The 19,022-nt window shown below is 55.4% G+C and overlaps 1 protein-coding gene across 2 annotated transcripts in view; it reads right to left on the reverse strand.

The window, feature by feature from the left end:
- The window catches only part of WNT3 (Wnt family member 3), a 47,409-nt gene extending 30,326 nt beyond the window's left edge, over positions 1-17,083 (reverse strand). For both annotated transcript variants that reach the window (XM_045835643.1, XM_045835645.1), the window contains exon 1: positions 16,852-17,083. In XM_045835643.1, coding sequence (XP_045691599.1) covers positions 16,852-16,931 — 80 coding nt within the window. In that variant the 5' untranslated portion in view covers positions 16,932-17,083. The remainder of the gene's footprint in view (positions 1-16,851) is intronic.
- Positions 17,084-19,022: the final 1,939 nt, after the last annotated feature.

Here is a 19,022-nt window from a genome sequence, read left to right on the forward strand (position 1 = left end):
ACTCTTCCCCCAGAGGGAAGGAGTCTGGCATTTGGATAAAAGTTTAAAGTAAGGATTCCCCTTCCAGTCTCCCCTGAAGAGGCACCTGAGAGATGTTATTCTGGAACTCAGGCAGAGTGGCCCCCTGGGACGCAGGGCAGGGACACGCACCCTGGCTCTGGTGGGATGGGCCCTCCCAGAAGGAGTGGGTCATTTCTGGACAGTGGGCAGGGCGCTCACGGCCCACGGGGGTGCACCTGAGGGACAGAAAGGGAAGGGGAGGTGACGGCAGAGAGGTGAGGCAGGGGAGACAAGTCCGGAGCTCCATTAGCTAGTTTTGCCCATCACCAAATGGCCGGTGATACCCTCTGGCCCTCAGGCAGACAATATGAGGAGCTGAGGGACTGGAATCTGAAGTTGGGGAGGGCTCCCCACAGACACACCACCATGGGCCTCGTGTTCTTCGCAGTGCATGTGCTGACACGACACTGGGTCCCGGCCCTGCCTCTGCTGCTCTCGGCCCTAAGGCCCAAAAGCAGCTCCACCTCGGCCAGCAAAGACCTCGGGTCACAGGTGATAGCTGCCAAACCGATAGAAACAAAGTCACTAGACCCCAAGTGTCAGAGCAAAGGTGAGAGAGCCAACCGGCAGAGCCTCTTTGGAAAACAGTTGGGCATCCACTTGCAAAACAGAAGATTCACATACCCTGCAAACCAAAGTTCTGTTCCTGGTATGTCCCCCTGGAGTACCCCCATCATGGGCATCTCGAGACATCTGTTCACCGACAGGAGATGCAATAGACCAATGGTGGTATGGTCAGATGGTGGGCTATTATATAGCTGTGAAAGGGAACTCCAGTGATACCCAGTAACATAGACTGAAATTGAGAAACATAATGCGAAGGGAGAAAAGGAAATTATAGAAGACTACGTATAGCATACACCAATTTTATAATGCTTAAAAAATAAGCTAAATGAAACCTATACTGGGTAGGTATTCTTAGCTGGGGGAAACTGTTATCTTAAAGTAATAGTGCAAACAGGCCAAACTCAGCATGTGCTCGTGTCTGGAGGGAGATGCAGGATGGGGTGGGAGGAGCCACAGGTGGGTCAGGTGACCTTTGTCACACTCCGGTTCTTCAGGGGTGCGGTGTGGCCCGGGTTATCACCCTGCCATTATATCCCACGTTATCACATGGCACGCTTTCTCTCTTGTGTGTGTCCAGTATCACACAACAAAAAAATATTGATTAGCAATTTGCACTCAAAAATATTTTTAAGAACAACATGTACTACGTGGCCTCTCTGCACCTCAGTTCCTTCCTGTGGCCCAGCAGGCCCTCTCACGGGAAGGCTGGAAGAGCGCGGTGACCGCCGTCCTGCCTCGGCCTGCATCCCAGCCAGGCCCCCCGGCGCCCGGGCGAACGCACTGTGCTAAGCAGGGCTATCACATGGCCAGTGTGTAAGCCACAAACTGAACCGAGGCCATAGTAAGGCCACACAGACCAGTCCTTGGAACCGCAGTAAATGCTCCAACAGGCGCCACATATGATCTACAGCAGTGTCCCCTTATTCACAGGGTACACGTTCCAACACCCCTAGTGGATGCCTGAAACTGCAGAGAAGACCAAACTCCAAAACCCCATGCACACTATGCTTTTTTCCTACACACACTCATGTGATAAAGTTTAATTTATAAACTAGGCACAGTAAGAGAGTAACGACAATCATGAATAATAAAATAGAACGATAACAATATACCGTAATACATTATAAAAATGAGTCTCTCTTGTGCAATTTCAAAATATCGAAAATCTTGTGAATTGTTTATTTCTGAAATTCTTCGTTGAATATGTTCAGACTGTGACTGGCCCCGGATAAGTGAGAGCATGGGAAGCGAACCTGCAGTGTGGGGGGAGCACCGTGCCCCACCTTCCTGAGAACCGCAGGTCCTGCAGGCTGAGCAGGACGCCAGGACGCAAGGTCAGGCCGGAGCCCACGTTTTCTGGGGTCCACTGAGTCGCAGAGTCCTGCCACACGCCCGCCCCTCACTTCTCTCTTCACACAGGCTAGTTGGATGGGACAGACCAAGGTAATGCGTGTGGTTTTTCCTGAAGGTGGCCTCTTCTGTTCTGGGGGGAACTCAGACCTTTATGCACCACAGAAGCCTGGCCTGGGACAGAACATTGTTAGAGCCCTCGCTACATTGGAATGGCCCTCAGAAATCCTCGATTCATTCGGTACTTACTCAACTTTATCTCAGGTCCTGTGCACTGTTTCATTTCAACCTCACGTTTCAGCTGCCCTGAGATTAGGATTTTCACCCCTGTGGTACAGATACACATACTGATATTTTAGAGAAACCACCCGAAGTCCCACAGCTATAAAGTAGCACAGCTGAGTTTTACACCAGGGCCAGTTTAGGCCAAAGAGCCTACCCTCTTTCTGAAACACCAGGCTGCCTCCAGCTCAGAGGCTAGAAGCTCAAATCTGGACCCTCCGGGGCATCGGAGACAAAGGAAAGAAAACGCTGTCCCAGGGAGCGGGAACCAGCTGAGTCTGCACAGGAGCTTGCTTGGGAGAAGCCGGGTTCATTGGCCAACAACCAACAGAACTACCAGTGAGCGCCTGCAGAACTCAGGCTCACTGGGGATATGAAGACATACAAAGCGGAATCCTGCCCTCAGGGGGTGGACAGGCAAGTTGGGAAGACAAGACTGATGCACATGAAGAGGTAAGTAGTGACAGGAGTCAGCAGATCCTCCAGGGAGGGCCTCCCTGAGGCAACGGGAATCCAGCTGGGGTTGGACGTCTGGGCCTGTGACTGGCAGATGGCTCACCTGAAAGGACCTACTGTGAGGTTCCTGCTATGCTTGGTGATGTGGGTGCAAAGAAAACGGGACCTGGTCCTGCCCACAGGAGGCTCAGAGTCTGGTCAGTAAAACAGATATGCCCCAAATGGGGCTGCGCTGGGGCCGGGTGCTGAGGGCAAGCTGCAATAGTCAGGCTTGCAGGAGCACATGGCGTCTGAACTGTCCTTGGAGGAATGAATGGTACTTCCCAGAGGTCATTCCAAGAGAAGGCAGGGCAAACACAAAGGTCCAGAGGTGGAAGGTACTATTAACACCCACACAGATAATTACACAAGATTAACAATGGCAAACTGTATGGACCCCAGACCCGAGGCTGTGTCTTACAGTAGCCCTCACTTTCCAGAGAGAAAACTGAAGCTCAGCGACATTCAGGTCGCCCAGATACTATAGAAAGACCCAGCTGGAGCCAGGGATAGATGCCCCTAAAGCCCTGGGTTTTACCCAGACAAGGGAAGGCAGGTGGGAGGGTGAGGAGGTGGGGGTGGTAGATGAGTTGGGGTGGAGAGTTTGCAGGGGGCTGGCTCGCGCAGGGCCCCACAGGCCGTGCTAAGGAGTATGGAGCAACCCAGTCAGATCTCCTGGCTGAACACTCTTCCTACCCGGCCCTTTAACCCACCAAACACGAAGGAAGAACCTCTGAGGCTGAGAATGAGTAAGGGAAGGTCCCTGTTTAACAGACACTGGAAGTTAAAAGGTGACAACAGACTCCAAAGGAGCTTAAGTGTGTGGCTAAGGTAAAGGCAGTCCAGCCTCTTCCAGATCCCGTGCTGGTCCGACCCCGGAGGGCCCGTTTCCTACCCAGCCCCCACGCCCACCTGGACCGCTCAGGGCCCGGCGAGAACGCTACGTGAAGGCTGACCCGCCAGGTGCCCAGTGTGCAACAGTCTCCTGCCAGGTCAACAAACCGGCAAATACCACACACTGTATCCAGCCTGGGAACTACACACTTATAATTTATGTGCCTTCTTGTACGCAGACTTCAATAAGTAAAAAAATAAATCCTATCACCTCATCTTCGTCAAATGCCATATTTTACCGTGTATAATGTGCACCCATGTTTTTGGCCCAAACTTTCAGGGAAAAAATCTTCCATTTTAATTTTTTTTTTATTTTTTTTTAAGATTTTATTTATTTTTTAGAGAGGGAAGGGAGGGAGATAGAGAGAGAGAGACACATCAATGTGCGGTTGCTGGGGGTTATGGCCTGCAACCCAGGAATGTACCCTGGCTGGGAATCGAACCTGGGACACTTTGGTTCCCAGCCCGCGCTCAATCCACTGAGCTACGCCAACCAGGGCTTCCATTTTAATTTTTTAATTCAATTTTTCTTTATTTATATTTAGAAACAAAACTGATTATTGTATCATGGGGTATTGTTTTGCATACAGATACCATTATTACTTTCTAGAGTCACACTTTCAACATATAAAGATAAATAAAATAATTATGTCCTGGCTGGTATGGGTCAGTGGATTGAGTGCCAGCCTGCAAACCAAAGGGTCTCCAGTTCGATTCCCAGTCAGGGCACATGCCTGGGTTGCTGGCCCAGTCCCCAGTAGGGGGTGTGTGAGAGGCAACCACACATTGATGTTTCTCTCCCTCTCTTTCTTCCTTGCTTCCCCTCTCTCTAAAAATAAGTAAATAAAATATTTTTAGAAAATAAAATAAAATAATTTAAAACATTTATGTAGATACAGAATTAGTACTACCCATGTATAACGTGCATTCTTATTTTTCCCTAAAATTTTGGACAAAGAAGTGTGCAGTATACACGGCAAAATACAGCACCTTATTCAACGCCTGGAAGGGCTGGTTCTCCAGGGAGGGCTGCGCTGGGAAAGTGATCGGGAGAGCCACCCCCAGCCTTTCGTCTGCTCCCTAGTCCATCCCATGCTGGACACTCCCCGGGCCTCCACAGGTGCTGAAAACAGCCTCCCCTGGACCACCTCTCAGTCCTAGGGTTGCCCACCTCCCATATATGGCTTGTCCCAGCAGGAGGAACCCCAGGCAGAGGTTTGCATAGCCCAGAGGTTGGCTCACGGCCATTTGGGTGAGACACTTAAGGGACCTGAGTATGCGGAGCATGGTGGGGGTGGAGGGTGGGCTCTCGGCAGGCACAAAATCATGGGACCCCAGACTCCTTGTCCTATGGGGAGGGGCTAAATCAAAGGGCCTGGGGCAGGGCCCCCTCTGCCCTGGTCTAAAAGCAGTTCTGTGGGCTTTAGCACTTGCAAAGAGATGTAGAAAAGCTGGCAGGAGATCAAAAGGGAAGAACAACCCTCTCCCACTTTCGGTTCAAGGTGTGCGTGAGGCTGGGTTCCGAGGGAGGGATCGTTCTGGAAAAGGGAAGGTTCAATGAGAAATGCGCCTTCGGCCTTGAGTGCAAGCTGAATGTCTACAGTGATGCTCACATCCACAGGAGACCAAATCAGAGAATTCGGGCTCTGGCTAAGTCAGGGAAGACTGTAGACAGACCTGAGGAGGAGCTTCCTAACTGTTGGGATGTGGCAAGCCTGGCTTCAGCAGCTAGTGTCATGGTTGGAGCCCTGGGGTCTTCCAGCAGTGCAGACTTGGACAATACAGTGTCTCTCCTGAGGCCTCAGCTTCCTCCTCTGTAGGAGGGGGTAACAAGAGTATCTGCCTCCGGAGGCCTTTGGGAGGATGAGTTGGGGAGTGGGCTACATTTCCTCAGCATGCAGCATGCATAGGCCATTAAATCCTGCCTCCTAGCTCCTTACTTGGGCTCTGTGAGCCTCGATTTCCCTCACAGATAAAACGGGGATGAAGATGCCAATCTTGTGGGGGCTATTTTAGCCTCCAGGACAGGGCCAGGGTCACTGACTCCATCCTTACTGATAGCTGAGGAAGACTCAGAATCTCTCCTGCAGAAGTTTCAGTTAAGAGAGAGAACCACTGGGCCTGTGGGCAGGCCTGCTCCTTCCTGAAGTTCAAGGGCAGAAGCCAAGAGGAGGTGAGAAGCTACTCAGAGCGGAGAGGGCACCAGGCATCCTTGCTGGCCACTCTCTTCTGCTCCTCTTCTGAGGTTCCATCGGCAGAACCCTTCTACGGTGTGCTGATGGGGAGGGCCAGGCTGGCAGTGAGGACCTTGGTGCTCGCCCTGTGTGACCTTGGGCCCAGCCTCCTTCTACCTTGCCCTCTGTGCCCTACCTACAGTGACAGCGGTTCCCACGAGGGCTGCTGAGGTGGGAGGGGGCATAGGGGGAGCAGCCCAGAAGGAGAATCCCCAGGGTTGATGCTACCAGGGCTTTCTGTCACCTGCAGAATGGCAGCAATAGTGCTGGCCGGCTTCCGGGGCAAGGGCCTGTGGAAGAAACCAGATGTGAAGGGAGCCCGGGAAGAGGGAAGCACAAACACTGGCCAGAAGCAAGAGAGCGTCCCAAGAGGGAAATGATGTACCAACTTCAAGTGTAGAATGAAGCAGAGCATGGGAAAGAGAAAAGATGGTGATCTCCCTAAGACAGGCTTTTGCAGACTTGGAGGGAAAGCTGACAAGAAAGAGGCAGAAAGAAACTGACCAGGATTCTTACAACCCGAAACTACCCAGTCAGGGCCAACTCCCCAGTACAGCAAGAGGTTTTGTGTTTGTTTGTTTTTTTTAATTTATGTGTAGCTTGCTTTTTCCAGATAGAATCTGAAGTGGCTGAAGGCAAATGTTCAGGCCAAAGACAACAAATATTTATTGAGCATCTACTATGTACCTTCCAGGCACAGAGAACACAGCAGTGTACAAGACAGAGCCTGCCCTCAAGGAGCTTATATAAAATTCACGGAATTAAATAATAAAATAAAACACGAACTCAGGGACAAGGTGAAGGAGAAGGCAAATGTGCCAAGTCAAGGCCAATACAGGTGCAAGTATTGACCTTCAAGCTTGATTCTGGGTTTCCTAACAGCCAGGAACTTTATCTGAAAGGACAAGCCATGCTAGTTCCTCAGGGAGAAATAAAGCTAAATATTGAATTGTAAAAACTCATCTCTATCCGTGATACTGACACAAGAACTGATTTGGGCCAGAAAGAGGATTCTGTCCGGTTGATTTCTGGTATGTGTATGATGGAAACCAGATGCCCAGGAGCAAAAATCACAAACCAGAATGATAAAGCTTACAGCTGGAAGCAACATGAGGGGTCAGTTGCCCGACATCCCCGTTTCACAGGTGAGAAAGTGGAGGCCCAGGAAGCAGTGACTTGCCCGATGCCCTGCCCTCCCCCTGCAACAAAACGGTCACCAGGCCTCTCCTGCCAGCTCACACAGCCCCAGCTGGAGGACCTGCGGAGAGCTTGCCAGTGATTTGCACATGTTCCCAACTAAGAGCCCTCCCAGATGTTTAGCAAGAGTACCAATAGACTCTAGGCAGCAGCTCTCAAGTTGAAGGTCAAATGTAATCTTGCCTCAAAGCCGTCCTTTGAGAAACAAGGTGGAACAAGTAAATTCTCGCCCCTGATAAGAAGTGCACTGTAGAGCCTGATGGTGGTGGAAGGAGAGAGCTCGGGGCCCAGCAGGACACGGACCCGGAGAACGGGCTGCAGGACCGAGTCCTCGTCTGAGAAATGGGCACTTGGCTCCGGGTCACGGCGTGTGAACAGGGACCTGCCCGGAGACGCCGTCAACAAGCATGCTGACCTATTCCTGGGTGGAGAAACAAGTCTTGCCAAGTGCGATTTTTAAACTAAAGACTTGGACAGACACCTGAGCGGAGCGTGAACTGGCCAGCTCGGGAGCAGAAAGAGTACACAGACAGGGGACATTTGTAAATGGAGCTGGGATGGAGAAACTGAGGCCTCGGAGACGAGGGGAACTGAGACTCTGAGACTGTGGAGCCAAGGCTCACCTCGGCCTCCGGGACAGTGGCCTCCGGGACTGCGGCCTCCTGCACACTGTCCACAGCTTGGGCTGTTAGCCGGCGTGGCTGAGCCGGGCCCTGAGCCCAGCAGGGGCCGTGAGCTGTGCTCTGAGCCTTGGGTCACACCTGGGGATGAGGTCTTTATTCATTCTGCTCATTCAATCTGTTCACAACACCGTCCTGATTCACATGTGCAACTGACACGCTCAAAACCCCCTTTTGTCCATGTGCCTCCACAGGGCGTATGACAGGCCCAGAATTGTGCTCTTGCTTACTGACCCTGCTGAATGCTGGGGACCGGGCAGCGGGGACCCTGGGGTGCAGACCACAGCTCAGGTTTTCCCTGGTGGGGGCGCTTCTTGTAGTCTAGCAGAGGAAACTAAGACCCTCAAAGCCCATGGAAGAAGGCAGTGGGCATATATGACACATCTGTCCCGTGGTGGGGGTGGCAGGAAGGAGGGACTGGCAACACCTTCCCTGCGAGGACAGTGGTTTGAGAATCTGGGTGGGCTTCCCAAAGGAAGAGCGTTTTGATCTAGGTCTGGAAGGCGAAAGAAGAATTTCAGCAGCTCAGTGTGGGGAGGGCAGGAAGGGGCAGTGAGATATTTCAATGCCCAGGCGCAGAGGGATTCTGGGGGACTCGTGGGGAGGGGGTATGAAACGTACACCTGACAGGTGGAAAGGAGCCAATCCTAGAGAACCTTGGTGCCAGACAAGTGGGGAGCCAGGGAGGTTTTAGAGCAGGGGACAGAGACCCTGAGAACGCCCAGTGTGGAGGATAGGTGGCAAGGAGCTGGGCGGGCGGGCGCTGGGCCACCGCACCTCCACTGCAGCCGCTGCCTGCATTCCTCGAGGGCCCCGAGGAGATTGGTTTTCCGCGCTGGCCCAGCTGGCGCGGGCAGATAAGTGGAACTCTGTGCCCAGGGGCAGTTTTTTGCAGAAGGCCCCAACAGGCCTGGGGACAGAGCTGGGTGCTGGGTCCCGTCGATCCTGTCCCTCCCACCCCCATCCCCACACGCATGCTCTGCCCGCCTGTTTTTCCAGCCCAGCTCAAGTGAACCGTCTCCCAGTCTGAGGCCTTATCCAGGTGATGCGGGTTTCCTGGTGACCACGGGCCTCAGAAGAGCCCTTCCAACTCCTCGCCCTTTCCCTCAGCCCTCCTCACCTCCGCCCACGCCCCTCACCATTGTGTCCCTGCTCGGAAACCCTCCTCTGTGTCCGGCTGAGCCCAGGTCAGGCCTGTGGTCTCTGTATGAGGGCGGGAGGGTCCCCCAGTCCGGTGCCCTGAGCCGTGACCCTGGGTGCACCCTGTGACCTCTGCTTCTTCCCATGGGCACTCTCCACTGTGCCTCAGGACCCCCAGGAAGGAGCTGAGAATTCTCCTGTCTGCAACCCATTTCTTCCTCCTTTTCTGGAAATGCCAGCTCCACAAGAGAGCCCAGATGGGTCTGTTCTGAGCACCCTCTGACCAGCAGCTGGCTGTTAGTGCTCTTTTCTGGTAGGACCAGCCCTGATGGTAACTGCTGTAGGAAAAATGCGATGCTTCTCAAAGGGCTTTCATGAGGATTATTCTTCCTGCAGCTCTTAAAAGCTCTGCAGGTAGGCAGCACGAGTGGTTGTTACTCTCATTGCCCATTTTGCAGATGAGAAAAGAGAGGCCTGGGGAAAGGAGAGACTCACCCATGATCTCACAGCTGTTCCAGTGTGAGGGTTGGTCCTGAGCTCTCCCACCCTGTCCCGAGGCAGCTCTCAGGGATCACCCCCACCCCCTCCCCCAAGCACAGATGATCCTAACAGCTGGGTCACCACAAGCCAGGATGGAGATCTCAGAGCTGGAAGTGCAAGGCCATTGGCGTGACCCACTGCCCTGTTTATTGAGGCTCAGAGCAGTGAAGGGTCTCGGCCTGATGTTGTTACATTATAACTAGTGGCAGGGCAGGGTCTCAGGTCCCCTAACTCCCTGCTCAGAGACCTCCCACCACCCCACACCGCCCCCTCTCGTCTCTGAGCGTACTTTCACAGCTCCGTCCTTCCCCTGGATGTATGGGTGTGCCTGATATTTCTGGAATTCACTCCACACACGTAATGAGGCCATTTTGAGAAGGCCTGCCTCAGGGGGAACCGGAGAGCCGTCTAGTGTCCCCATCCTGACCCCTGCCAACTCTTCCCGGCCCTACACGCCAAGCTGCAACCAGATAAATAGACTCTCCCGGCCCGGGCTTCCCTGGCCCCTGACCCCAACACACCTTTCTAGCCTCAGGAACTGGAGGCGGAGTTTTAGACTTTCAAAGCTGCCGTGGAGGCTGCCTGGGAGCTCAGAAGCAGTGGAGAGGTGTCAGGCTGCTTGCCACATGGGTCAGCGGGGCCCAGATGGCACTGCAGCAGGTGACTGAACAGAAGGGGGCTGCTTGTCAACAGCACCGCAGTTCCATCGAGGTAACTCCCTGAGATGTTAGTTTAAGAGGAAGATAGGGAAGTTTCTCTCCCTCGGATACAAGTCTGACCCTGCCTGGAGAACCCTTGGGGATCTAAGGCGGCCATGTGCCCACGTACCACAGGCTGCCTGACAACAAAGAAGTCACTTTCAGCCTCTTAGCACAGAGCTTGGTCCCCAGCACCCAGCCTGTAGCCCACTGAGAACGGGACAGCGGAAATCAGCACACCTGACAGAAGGACCCAGAAGCCCCAGCTGGATAGGCACTGGAGAGAAAGTATAGGGTTGCCACCCTTGGGAAGATTCTAGAAACCCTCTGCCGGGTGAGTTAGCTATTCACCTCCCAAGAAGCAGGAGTGATCTCTCCCAGGCAGCCCTGTGTCCCGGCACCCTCTGTGACCCGGTCTCCCCTGGAGGGGTCCCAGGAGACAGGACTCTAGTCCACCCTCTTCCCTTTGCCCCACCCTCGGAAACCCTTCCCACTCTCCCAAAGACGTAGTGTCTCCTAGCGAACAGGGCACTTCCGCTCCACCAGCAGGGGAAAGAGGGACCCTGCTTGGCACTGGGGCAGCTACAGGGAGGGACAGGGCCTGCAGGGGGAGGGTGTCGAAGTGGGTCCCCTGCTGCCGCCCCACTCATACATCCACCTCCCAAAGAATGTAATTAAGCAGCAGGCCTCTGCCAGGAGCCAAGCTTTCTGCCTTCCGTCTATAAATCACCTTCTGAATCATCTCTCAGCTCCTGGAGGAGCAACTTCTGCTCAGGCTGCTCCAGGCGGCCCCAGTGCCACTCCCCCTCCGCGAGCCTGCCTTCGCTGCCCCTCCCCCACCCGGGCCGAGGTGGCTCCAGGTCCCAGCTGGAAATGGCAGTGGCTGCAAGTCTGGCAAACGGTGCAGTGGGAGGAGAGTTAGGGGAGACTCCTGTGCCCTCCTTCCCTTCCTTCCCTTTCCCCTTTTTAGGCAGGCAAAGAGCTGAGTTCAGGGTAGCCTGGCCTAGTTCCCTCAAGTTAAGACTAAAGCTACAGGCTTATATAGTCACCAGTACTGAGTATAATGGGGCAAGCTGGCTCTGCAGGATAAGGAGAAAACTGAGCCAGGTGGGGCCAATCTGGGAGGGCTTCTTGGAAGAGGCATATTTATTTAGATCCATGACTTAAAAGTCGTCAAAATAGTTTGCATACAGGGGTAAAAGTAACCTTACATAGTCCTTCCTGTATGCCAGGCATTATTCTAAGGGCTTTGCATGTATTCACTCATTTAATCTTCACAACCACCCTTTGAGGTAGAAGCAGTCATTATTCTCATTTTCTGGATGGGGCTCAGAGAGGCTGACCTGCCCTAGGTTACCCAGGGGGTACATGAAAAGCCAGATGTGAATCTGGGAAGGCTATGGAGGAATGTGGGCATTTGGGGAAAGTGAGTCTGGGTGTGCAAGCAGGCTAGCTTGGCAGCCAGGGAGCAGCTTTGGGACTGAGGGTGGATGGGGCGACAAGTGTAAAGGTCTGGGTGCCCAGGCCAGGCCCTGAGTGTCTGGATGGGCCTGGGGTGGGTGGGGCAGGCAGGCTCGCCGAGAGAGTGGCACTGGGGCCACATGGAGCTTCATGCTCCACAGCAATGAGTCGTGTCCCTGTCATAGTCCTGCGGACTCCCAGAGCCAGGAGTGACCCCTCGATGTGGTCAAGGGAAAGGAAGCCCAGAGGAAGACAGGGACTTGAAGTGCAGAGAAGGAAAGAGGCTCACCCTAGGCCAGCTGGCGGTAAGCTCAGAGCTCAGACACAGGTCTCCCCACTCCCAGCTCCAACCACTTCCTAGCACAGGAGACGCACGAGCATATCCATGCAATATCTGGATGGCCCCAACCTTTGAAGGAGGTATACTTCCTCCCCCACCTAGGGGCAGGGGGTAGAGAATGCCTTTCCCTCCTTGGGGGCTTTAGAAAGATTCTGTGGCTCACAGCTGGGTGGGTAGAAAAGCCTAGAAGACCAGTTACTCCTCAATGCCTGGGCTCACCCCACTCTGAGGTCAGAAAGGTCCTCTTTTTTCCCACTTTTCCCAGAAGGATCTGTCAGCTGCATTCTCCTCTGAAGAGAGCCACCTCTCCTTCCCCAACCCTAGGCTACTTGCCCCTAGCCCAGACCATTCAAAGTCTAGAGAAAGCCTCAGGGTCATAGCTCTCCTCGCCCACGTTGTGTCCATATCACCTTTTCAATTCTGCATCTGCTCAAGTACCACGCAGGTTTATTGGCATTAAGTTCTGCAGAGAGCAGGAGGGAGACACTGGCTGAGTCTGTTCACTGGGAGTTCCACTTAGAGCCCTCCCTGTGTTCATCAGTGACTGAGCAGGCACCCAGATGCCAGAGAGCATGGGTGCTGGTGGGACCTGGCCGGGTTTGCCGCCGGGAAAGATGCAGGAAGGGAGGACAGAGTGCGAGAGAAAGGACTGGGCACCGCTGTCTAGCTTCTGCCTCTTTCGACCTTCCCCACAGAGGTCTTCCCACTGGGCAGCCACCCCTCACCGGAGGTCCTCCAGGCCAGACTCCACCCATGGCTCACCTCTGAGCCCCAGAGCTGCTGACAAATGCTGTGAAATTCTAGGAGAACTTTCCCTGACAGCGGCCCCTTCCCCCTTGCCTTCCCTGCACATTAAAGCAGGTTCTTCCAAGAACATCACTCAGCCCCAGGCTCCTGGTATTATTAAAACATTTGACCTGTTTCTGTTTTAAGCAAAAAGGGTCCTATCAGAAGAATACAAACAAATAAGCCACAACTTTTGCTCCCTTTCGACATCAAGCTCCGCCCACAATAGGTGTGGGGTGGTCAGGAGGGCTGTGAATTCACTTCCAAAAGACCTGGATTGATTCCCCTGCCACATCCCCCCAGGGAAAGGCCTGCCTTGGAAGGGAGACCACCCGCTTAAAGCCTGGCCATCTGATCTGGTATCTGCCCATCTGTCTGTCTGTCTGTCTGTCTGTTGGATCAACAGCCTCCAGCCAGCTCAGCTCCTCACCAGCCCCAGCCCCAGCCAGCTGTAATTCCTGCCTGTTACAAGTGTTAACACCTGGCCCGGGGCCTTCCTCCCCCGCAGTCTCCAGGTGCCTCCCTGGGCCCAGCCCACTGACCCCCACGGGGTTTGACTGAACATGTTCACAAGCCTCTGAAAGGCAGAGGTGGGAGTGGGGGGGGGGGGCAACGGGACACCTGACAGATGGGGAAACTGAGGCAGGGCTTAGGGCAAGCACTTGAGTGGGGGAATGGATCTGAGGAGGGTGGGGGGAGAATTCAGGTGTATATCCCAGCTCACTGCCCTTGACTTCTGCAGAACATTTTCTCTCCTAACCCCAGCAGTGAGGCAGGGCAGGCTGGTGAGCTCCAGGTAAAAGGGGGGAAAACAGAGGCCCAGGTAGGTGCGTCACACAGAAGTGGGGTGCGCTCCCGACCCCCAGCATAGGCCCCTCCAATCAGGGCCCCTGCCTCTGGAATGTAGTAAGCACTAGGCTGGGCCCTAATAAGCCAGTTCGTTTCCCCCCCCCAAGAAGGAGAAGAAAGACAAGTTCCTCCACCAGGCTCTAACTGTGACTGACAAGAAGAATTACAGAAATCAGTGCTTGCTGTCACCTCTTCCTGTCCCAGCTCTGCCACTACTTGGCTGCAGGGCCCTGGAGCACGTCTTCTGTGAGCCTCTCTGTCTGAGGCCCCTCACACTCCACCTTCTGGTCTACCTCCTCCCGGGCCTGGGGGCGCAGTACAGGACGTGGAGATGGGGGTGCGTCCCTGAGGGGTGTCACGGATAGAACCCCCAGCTAAATGATTTTCCCTCTAAATCCCTCCTGGGGAATGTGTCGAACTGTGTGGGCCAAAGTGGGCAGCCCACCCGGGGACAGAGGGGGAACAGGAATCTGAGGCTCATCCACTCCACTGTCCCTGTTCCAGCCCAGACCCTGCCCCCGCCCCAGCCCTGAGAACCAAAGACAATAGGCCTAAGAGGGGAGGGCTGCTGACCACAGTCCTCAGGCGGACAGGATAAGCTTGTGCCAAGGAAGGCTCTGCACCCCTCACAGCCCAGCCGAGGCCCTGGGTCCACTGTGCCCCTTGCGGCCTCCTCGTTAGACTTTTATCTCCTGCCAAACTGTCCCTACAGGACCAGGAATGCCCACGGACCACCCAATCTCAGGATGTCACTTACACCCATAGATCATGTATGTGCGTACATACAGCCACAGGCCCAGCCACAGTCGCTGGCACTGGAAGACGGGGTCATAGGCAGACCCAGACACAACACTCACATTCGTACTTACATACATACGACACAAGTCATGTGTACAATCAGGTCATGGCCGTGAGCACCAGTACCCATGCACAAAGACATCTGTGGGGCTTTCTCCTTATAGTCACAAAGGCATGTGCACACACATGTATACACAGCACTCACATGCCCAGTCATGAACACAGTCATGTGGTGTCATAAGCAGACACAGGTGCTGACCTTGACATAGGCATAGATACTTTTAGACTTCCTCTCTCACTCTCTCTCCGCACCCCCAAGAATCAGCCACTTGCTGACACTTTTATGCAGACATAGCAATAACCCCTGTCAGGGGCTGTGGATTCCCCAGGCATATCGTGCATGAAGTTCACATCCACGGTCACCCAGTTGCAGACACAGACACTCCTATACATAGAAACTCACTAGCGTACAGATGACACCCCATAGGGTCATAGACCTAGAGAGTGCGCACACACAGGTCTCTGCTCAGACAAAGCAGCATCTCTGTCCTTCCAACCCACAAACAATTCATGTGGCCAATGTCACATTAGGGCCAATGCTCTGGCCTTCCAGGTTTTTCTATTGAGCGGTCCCTATCTAGCTGTGCCCCCATACACCATTATACACCGACCCCCACCCTCCCACGGGCACTGCCCGGGGAAGTGCCTCTTCCGGTTCGCAGAGTGGGGAAACCTGGTCATCCAGCTGACCCCCTGCAGCCTGTGGGGCTCTGCACCTTCTTTCCCTACCCTCCCCCTGGCCAGGGCCCCTGTGAAGGCAAAGAACATGGGCCCAGCAGGGGGATCAGAAGAGGGTCAGGCAGGGCCACAGAGGCAGGACTGGCTTCCACAGTGGCCTTCCCTGCAACAGGCAAAACCCCCAGCCTGGAATCCCCGGATGCCCAGGCCACCCCCACCGACTTCTTTATGTACAGGAGGCCTCAGGCCAGCCCAGTGCCAAGGGAAGGGTGGCCTGGACAGAAGAAAGACTTCCCCTTGGATGTCTGTCCTGGGAGCACCTCCAGGCACCTTCCAAACAGAGACCTCGTCCATGCCCTGCTCCCGCCCCCATCCTAGCCCCCAACACCCAGAAACAAGTGCTGCCACCACCAAACACCTGGAGGCAGACTCAGGGTGTGGCCCCCCAATCTCCTGGCTCTGCTCCCCTATCCCGGGCTGGAGACGAGGTGGCAAGCCAGGGAAAGGGGGACATGCAGGTGGCACCACACCCTGGTGGCTCTCCGACTTTCACCCGGGGGCCACAGCCCCTCTTTTTACTCACAGATCCTGAATTCTTCTTACTCACCTCCCACCCCCCCAGGCCCAGGCTGTCCTATGTCCAGGAGGGGAAGATTCTCTAATTAAAGTTTTCCGGAATGCAGGGGGCTGGAGGCTGAGGAGAGGCGGGTGTAATTTAGAGCACTGGTTTCAGTGTGCCTTTCCCTTCTGGCCTCCGGGACCTGCCGGGGGTGATGGGGCTGCTTGGAAAACAAGGGGACCCCTGGAACTGGGTCCCCTAAAGGGCTGTTTATTCCTTGGTCGGATCCCCCATAAACGCATCCCCTCCCCAAAGCACCGCGCCTCGTTTCCCAGCCTTATTTACTAAAAATGTCTTTTGTATCTACATTTCCCGGGGATGGAATTCTCCTTTCCCTGTCTCCCTTTCTCCTCGGTCCTCGGTTTTCCAAAAGGAACGAATTTAACATGGAGAATTGGGGTTTTGGTCAAAGAACAAACCCACCCCCTTCCGAACAACTACATTTTCAAGGAGCCCCCCTTTCGCCAGGGTGGACAAGCGAGAAATGAATAAAACCCGAATTCAATGGCATCTCGGATCAGCAAATACCACACTCACTTCTGAGGCTCAAGATTAATCTAGAGCAGAGTGGGGAGAGTCTGACGAAATCCCCCCCCCCAGTCCCCTGCCCCTGGGATCCCTGAAGCCATTGGAGTCTGCAAAAGGGGGTTATTGTGGGGAAATCTCTTGATGGAGGCGCCGGCAGAGGTGGGGGTGGCAAGGAACAGGGTGTTTTTGCCCATGAAGACCCCAAAATGGAGAAGAGGAGTGGCTGGGCCCCAGGGACAGCGCTGGATTTCCAGAGACCCAACTGCAAGCAAATGGAGGGTCTTCGGGCCCCCAGATTGGGATGAGTGGAAGGCTATTAGGATCTAAGAACAAGAGACCTTCTGAGACGGGGAAAGTCCTCCAGCCTCTGCAGCGAGTAGCAGGGAAAATGGTGATTATCAGAGAAGCCAGGAGTTGGATTCTGAAGGCGACACCAGCAGAAAATCCAGGAGGGGTGGGCGGGTGGGGGGCTGGAAGGAAGCAAGGAGAAAGGAGCCCCAGCCCTGCCGGAGCCCACCCCCAGCCGACGCCCCCCCCACCTCCGCGAGACTCGGCGAAGAAATCGGGCCGCGGGCAGACAAGAGGCGAGTCTTACCACCAAATTGGGTAGCCGGCGAGGACCCCGGTGCCACAGAGCAGGAGGCCGAGGAGCAGCCCGAGCAGGTGGGGCTCCATTAGAAGCGGCGCCGAGGAGGAAGTTTGCCCCCGACCATGAAGAGGGGGAGCGACGCCCCCAATAGTTGGAACAAAGTCCACTTGAGATTGGAAATGACTTTCGGGCTTGTCAGAAGCGCACCTCCACCCGCAGCCGCCCCCCTCCGAGCCCAGCGCGGAGCAGCCGGGTTTGAGGATGTCAGCGAGCAGCCAATCAGCGCCCGCGGCCTAAGGTAAGAGATGAGTCTGTAGTTCAGCCTGTCAATCACGCGCCCCTCCCTCCCGGCCCACGAGTCGGGCTCGGGGAAGGGCATCGCCCAGCAAACTTGGGCAAAGCCCGCGCCCCGAACTCAGGGAGAACTTGGGGGGTGGCCACGGCACGTTGGACCCTCTTGCTGGCCTGGGACCGCCGCGACACCCCCCGCCAGCCAGGTTTAGGGAGATGGAGGTTTGACCGGGGCGTTCACGTGGTGCCGGGTCGGCGTGGGCACGGATGGGTGGCTCCTTTTCTCTCGGACGACCGTGACCCCTTGGGGCTTGGGCCTTTGAGGAATCGACAGTAGAAAATACAGAGATGTTTCCAGAAACCTTACTCCTGCAGGACAGGATCCGAGGGTCGCAGAAAGGGTTGGGAAATGCACCCCCTCTCAGCCTGCCCGAGCCCGCGAGCCACCAGTCACTCGACCCGGACGCAGGAGGTCGCTTCCCGGGTGTCCGAGAGGCGCGCAGGAAGGTCCGCGGAGGCTCGAAGGTCTGGCTGCGGGCGGCGCCGGGGGACAGAGCCGAGTGTCATTTGAGTCTTTTGTCAGGGATCAGATCGGTATCGGGACCTCCTGCTGCCTTTGCATTTCCTGCAACTGACACCAGAAGCCAGTAGCATTTCCTGCTCCAGAGCCGGGTCACTTTCTCCTCCTCGAGGGGTTCAGGCCCGGCCTCCAGCTGGGTCAGAAGCACGACCCGCAGTCCCATCTGGGTCTTGTGGATGCACTGTTTGGGGTGGGTGAAAGGCAGGAAGTACCCCGGGTCCTCGGAAGACCCTGCTGTCCCCCAGGCACAAACACACCCCCCAACTTTCCTGTCTGAAGCCCTTGGCTCCAACCTGGGTTTTGGTGGTAATGTCCATTTCCCCCGTGTGGACACCAAATGCACCCAAATACCCCCATCCCTCACCATAGGAAAAAAAAAAAAGTCCTTCCAAGCCTCCTGGGTTCTTTCCATCCTCTCCCTCTCCAGAGTCAAGGAATTAGGTCTCATCCCTGAGTGGCGCTGAGATGGAGGGCAGATCTTGGGTGAACTAGGGCCCCCTGTCACCTGGGCAGCCTGCCTCCCAAATCCCCACCCTGGCCACCCAAGGCCCCCCCGAGGCACTAGGGACCCTGGAGCGGCTCTGGGCCTGGGGCGAAGAAAGCTAAGCCAGTGAGAGCGGGGCAAAGACCGCTGCTCAGGGAACCTCAGCAGAAGGGGCAGCCCCAAGTCCTGCCGAGGCCTGGAAGGCGGGCTTTTCACCAGGTGGGGGACACGGCTGGAGGAAGTTCATGTCAGGGGGCCAGACATTTCTGGCCTTTGATCTGGGCCACCCATGCCCACAGCTCCAACCCGCTGGCCTTGCGCATCCTGACAGCCCTCTCCGCACACGGCTGCTTCGGGCGAGGGGAGCTCGGGGAACTGGCCCGGGGGAACCAAGGGTCGGGAGAGCCGCCTGGGCTTGTCACGGCTTCTGCCGCGTTCCTAGCCCGACTGGAGGGGGTGGGGTCCAGGGAGAGATGAAAGAGAGGAGGGAAGGAAAGGAAAGGGAGAGAGAGTGCAGGAGAGAGAGTGAGTGAGCTCGGGAGATGCTAGCAGAGGGAGCCCAAGGAGAAAGAAGGGGAAAGGGGGGAAGGGGAGAGGCTGAGAAGGGGAAGGATGAGCAAAAGAAAAAGCCCTAACCTGCCCAGGGACAGCGGATGGGATGGAGCCAGTGGAGATGCCCTCGTGGTGGGCTGACTCTAGGTTCCTTGTTTCTGACTCACCTGGAAAGGGGGTCACAATGGATCTGCCATTGTCGTAACTGCGCAGCCCCAGGGCCTCGGCTCCAGAGGTAGAGAGCGCCACACACACATCCCCAGTGGCCTG

Source organism: Phyllostomus hastatus, unplaced genomic scaffold, assembly GCF_019186645.2.
Source record: "Phyllostomus hastatus isolate PE091 unplaced genomic scaffold, TTU_PhHast_1.1 phas_contig_210, whole genome shotgun sequence".
Lineage (NCBI taxonomy): Eukaryota > Metazoa > Chordata > Mammalia > Chiroptera > Phyllostomidae > Phyllostomus > Phyllostomus hastatus.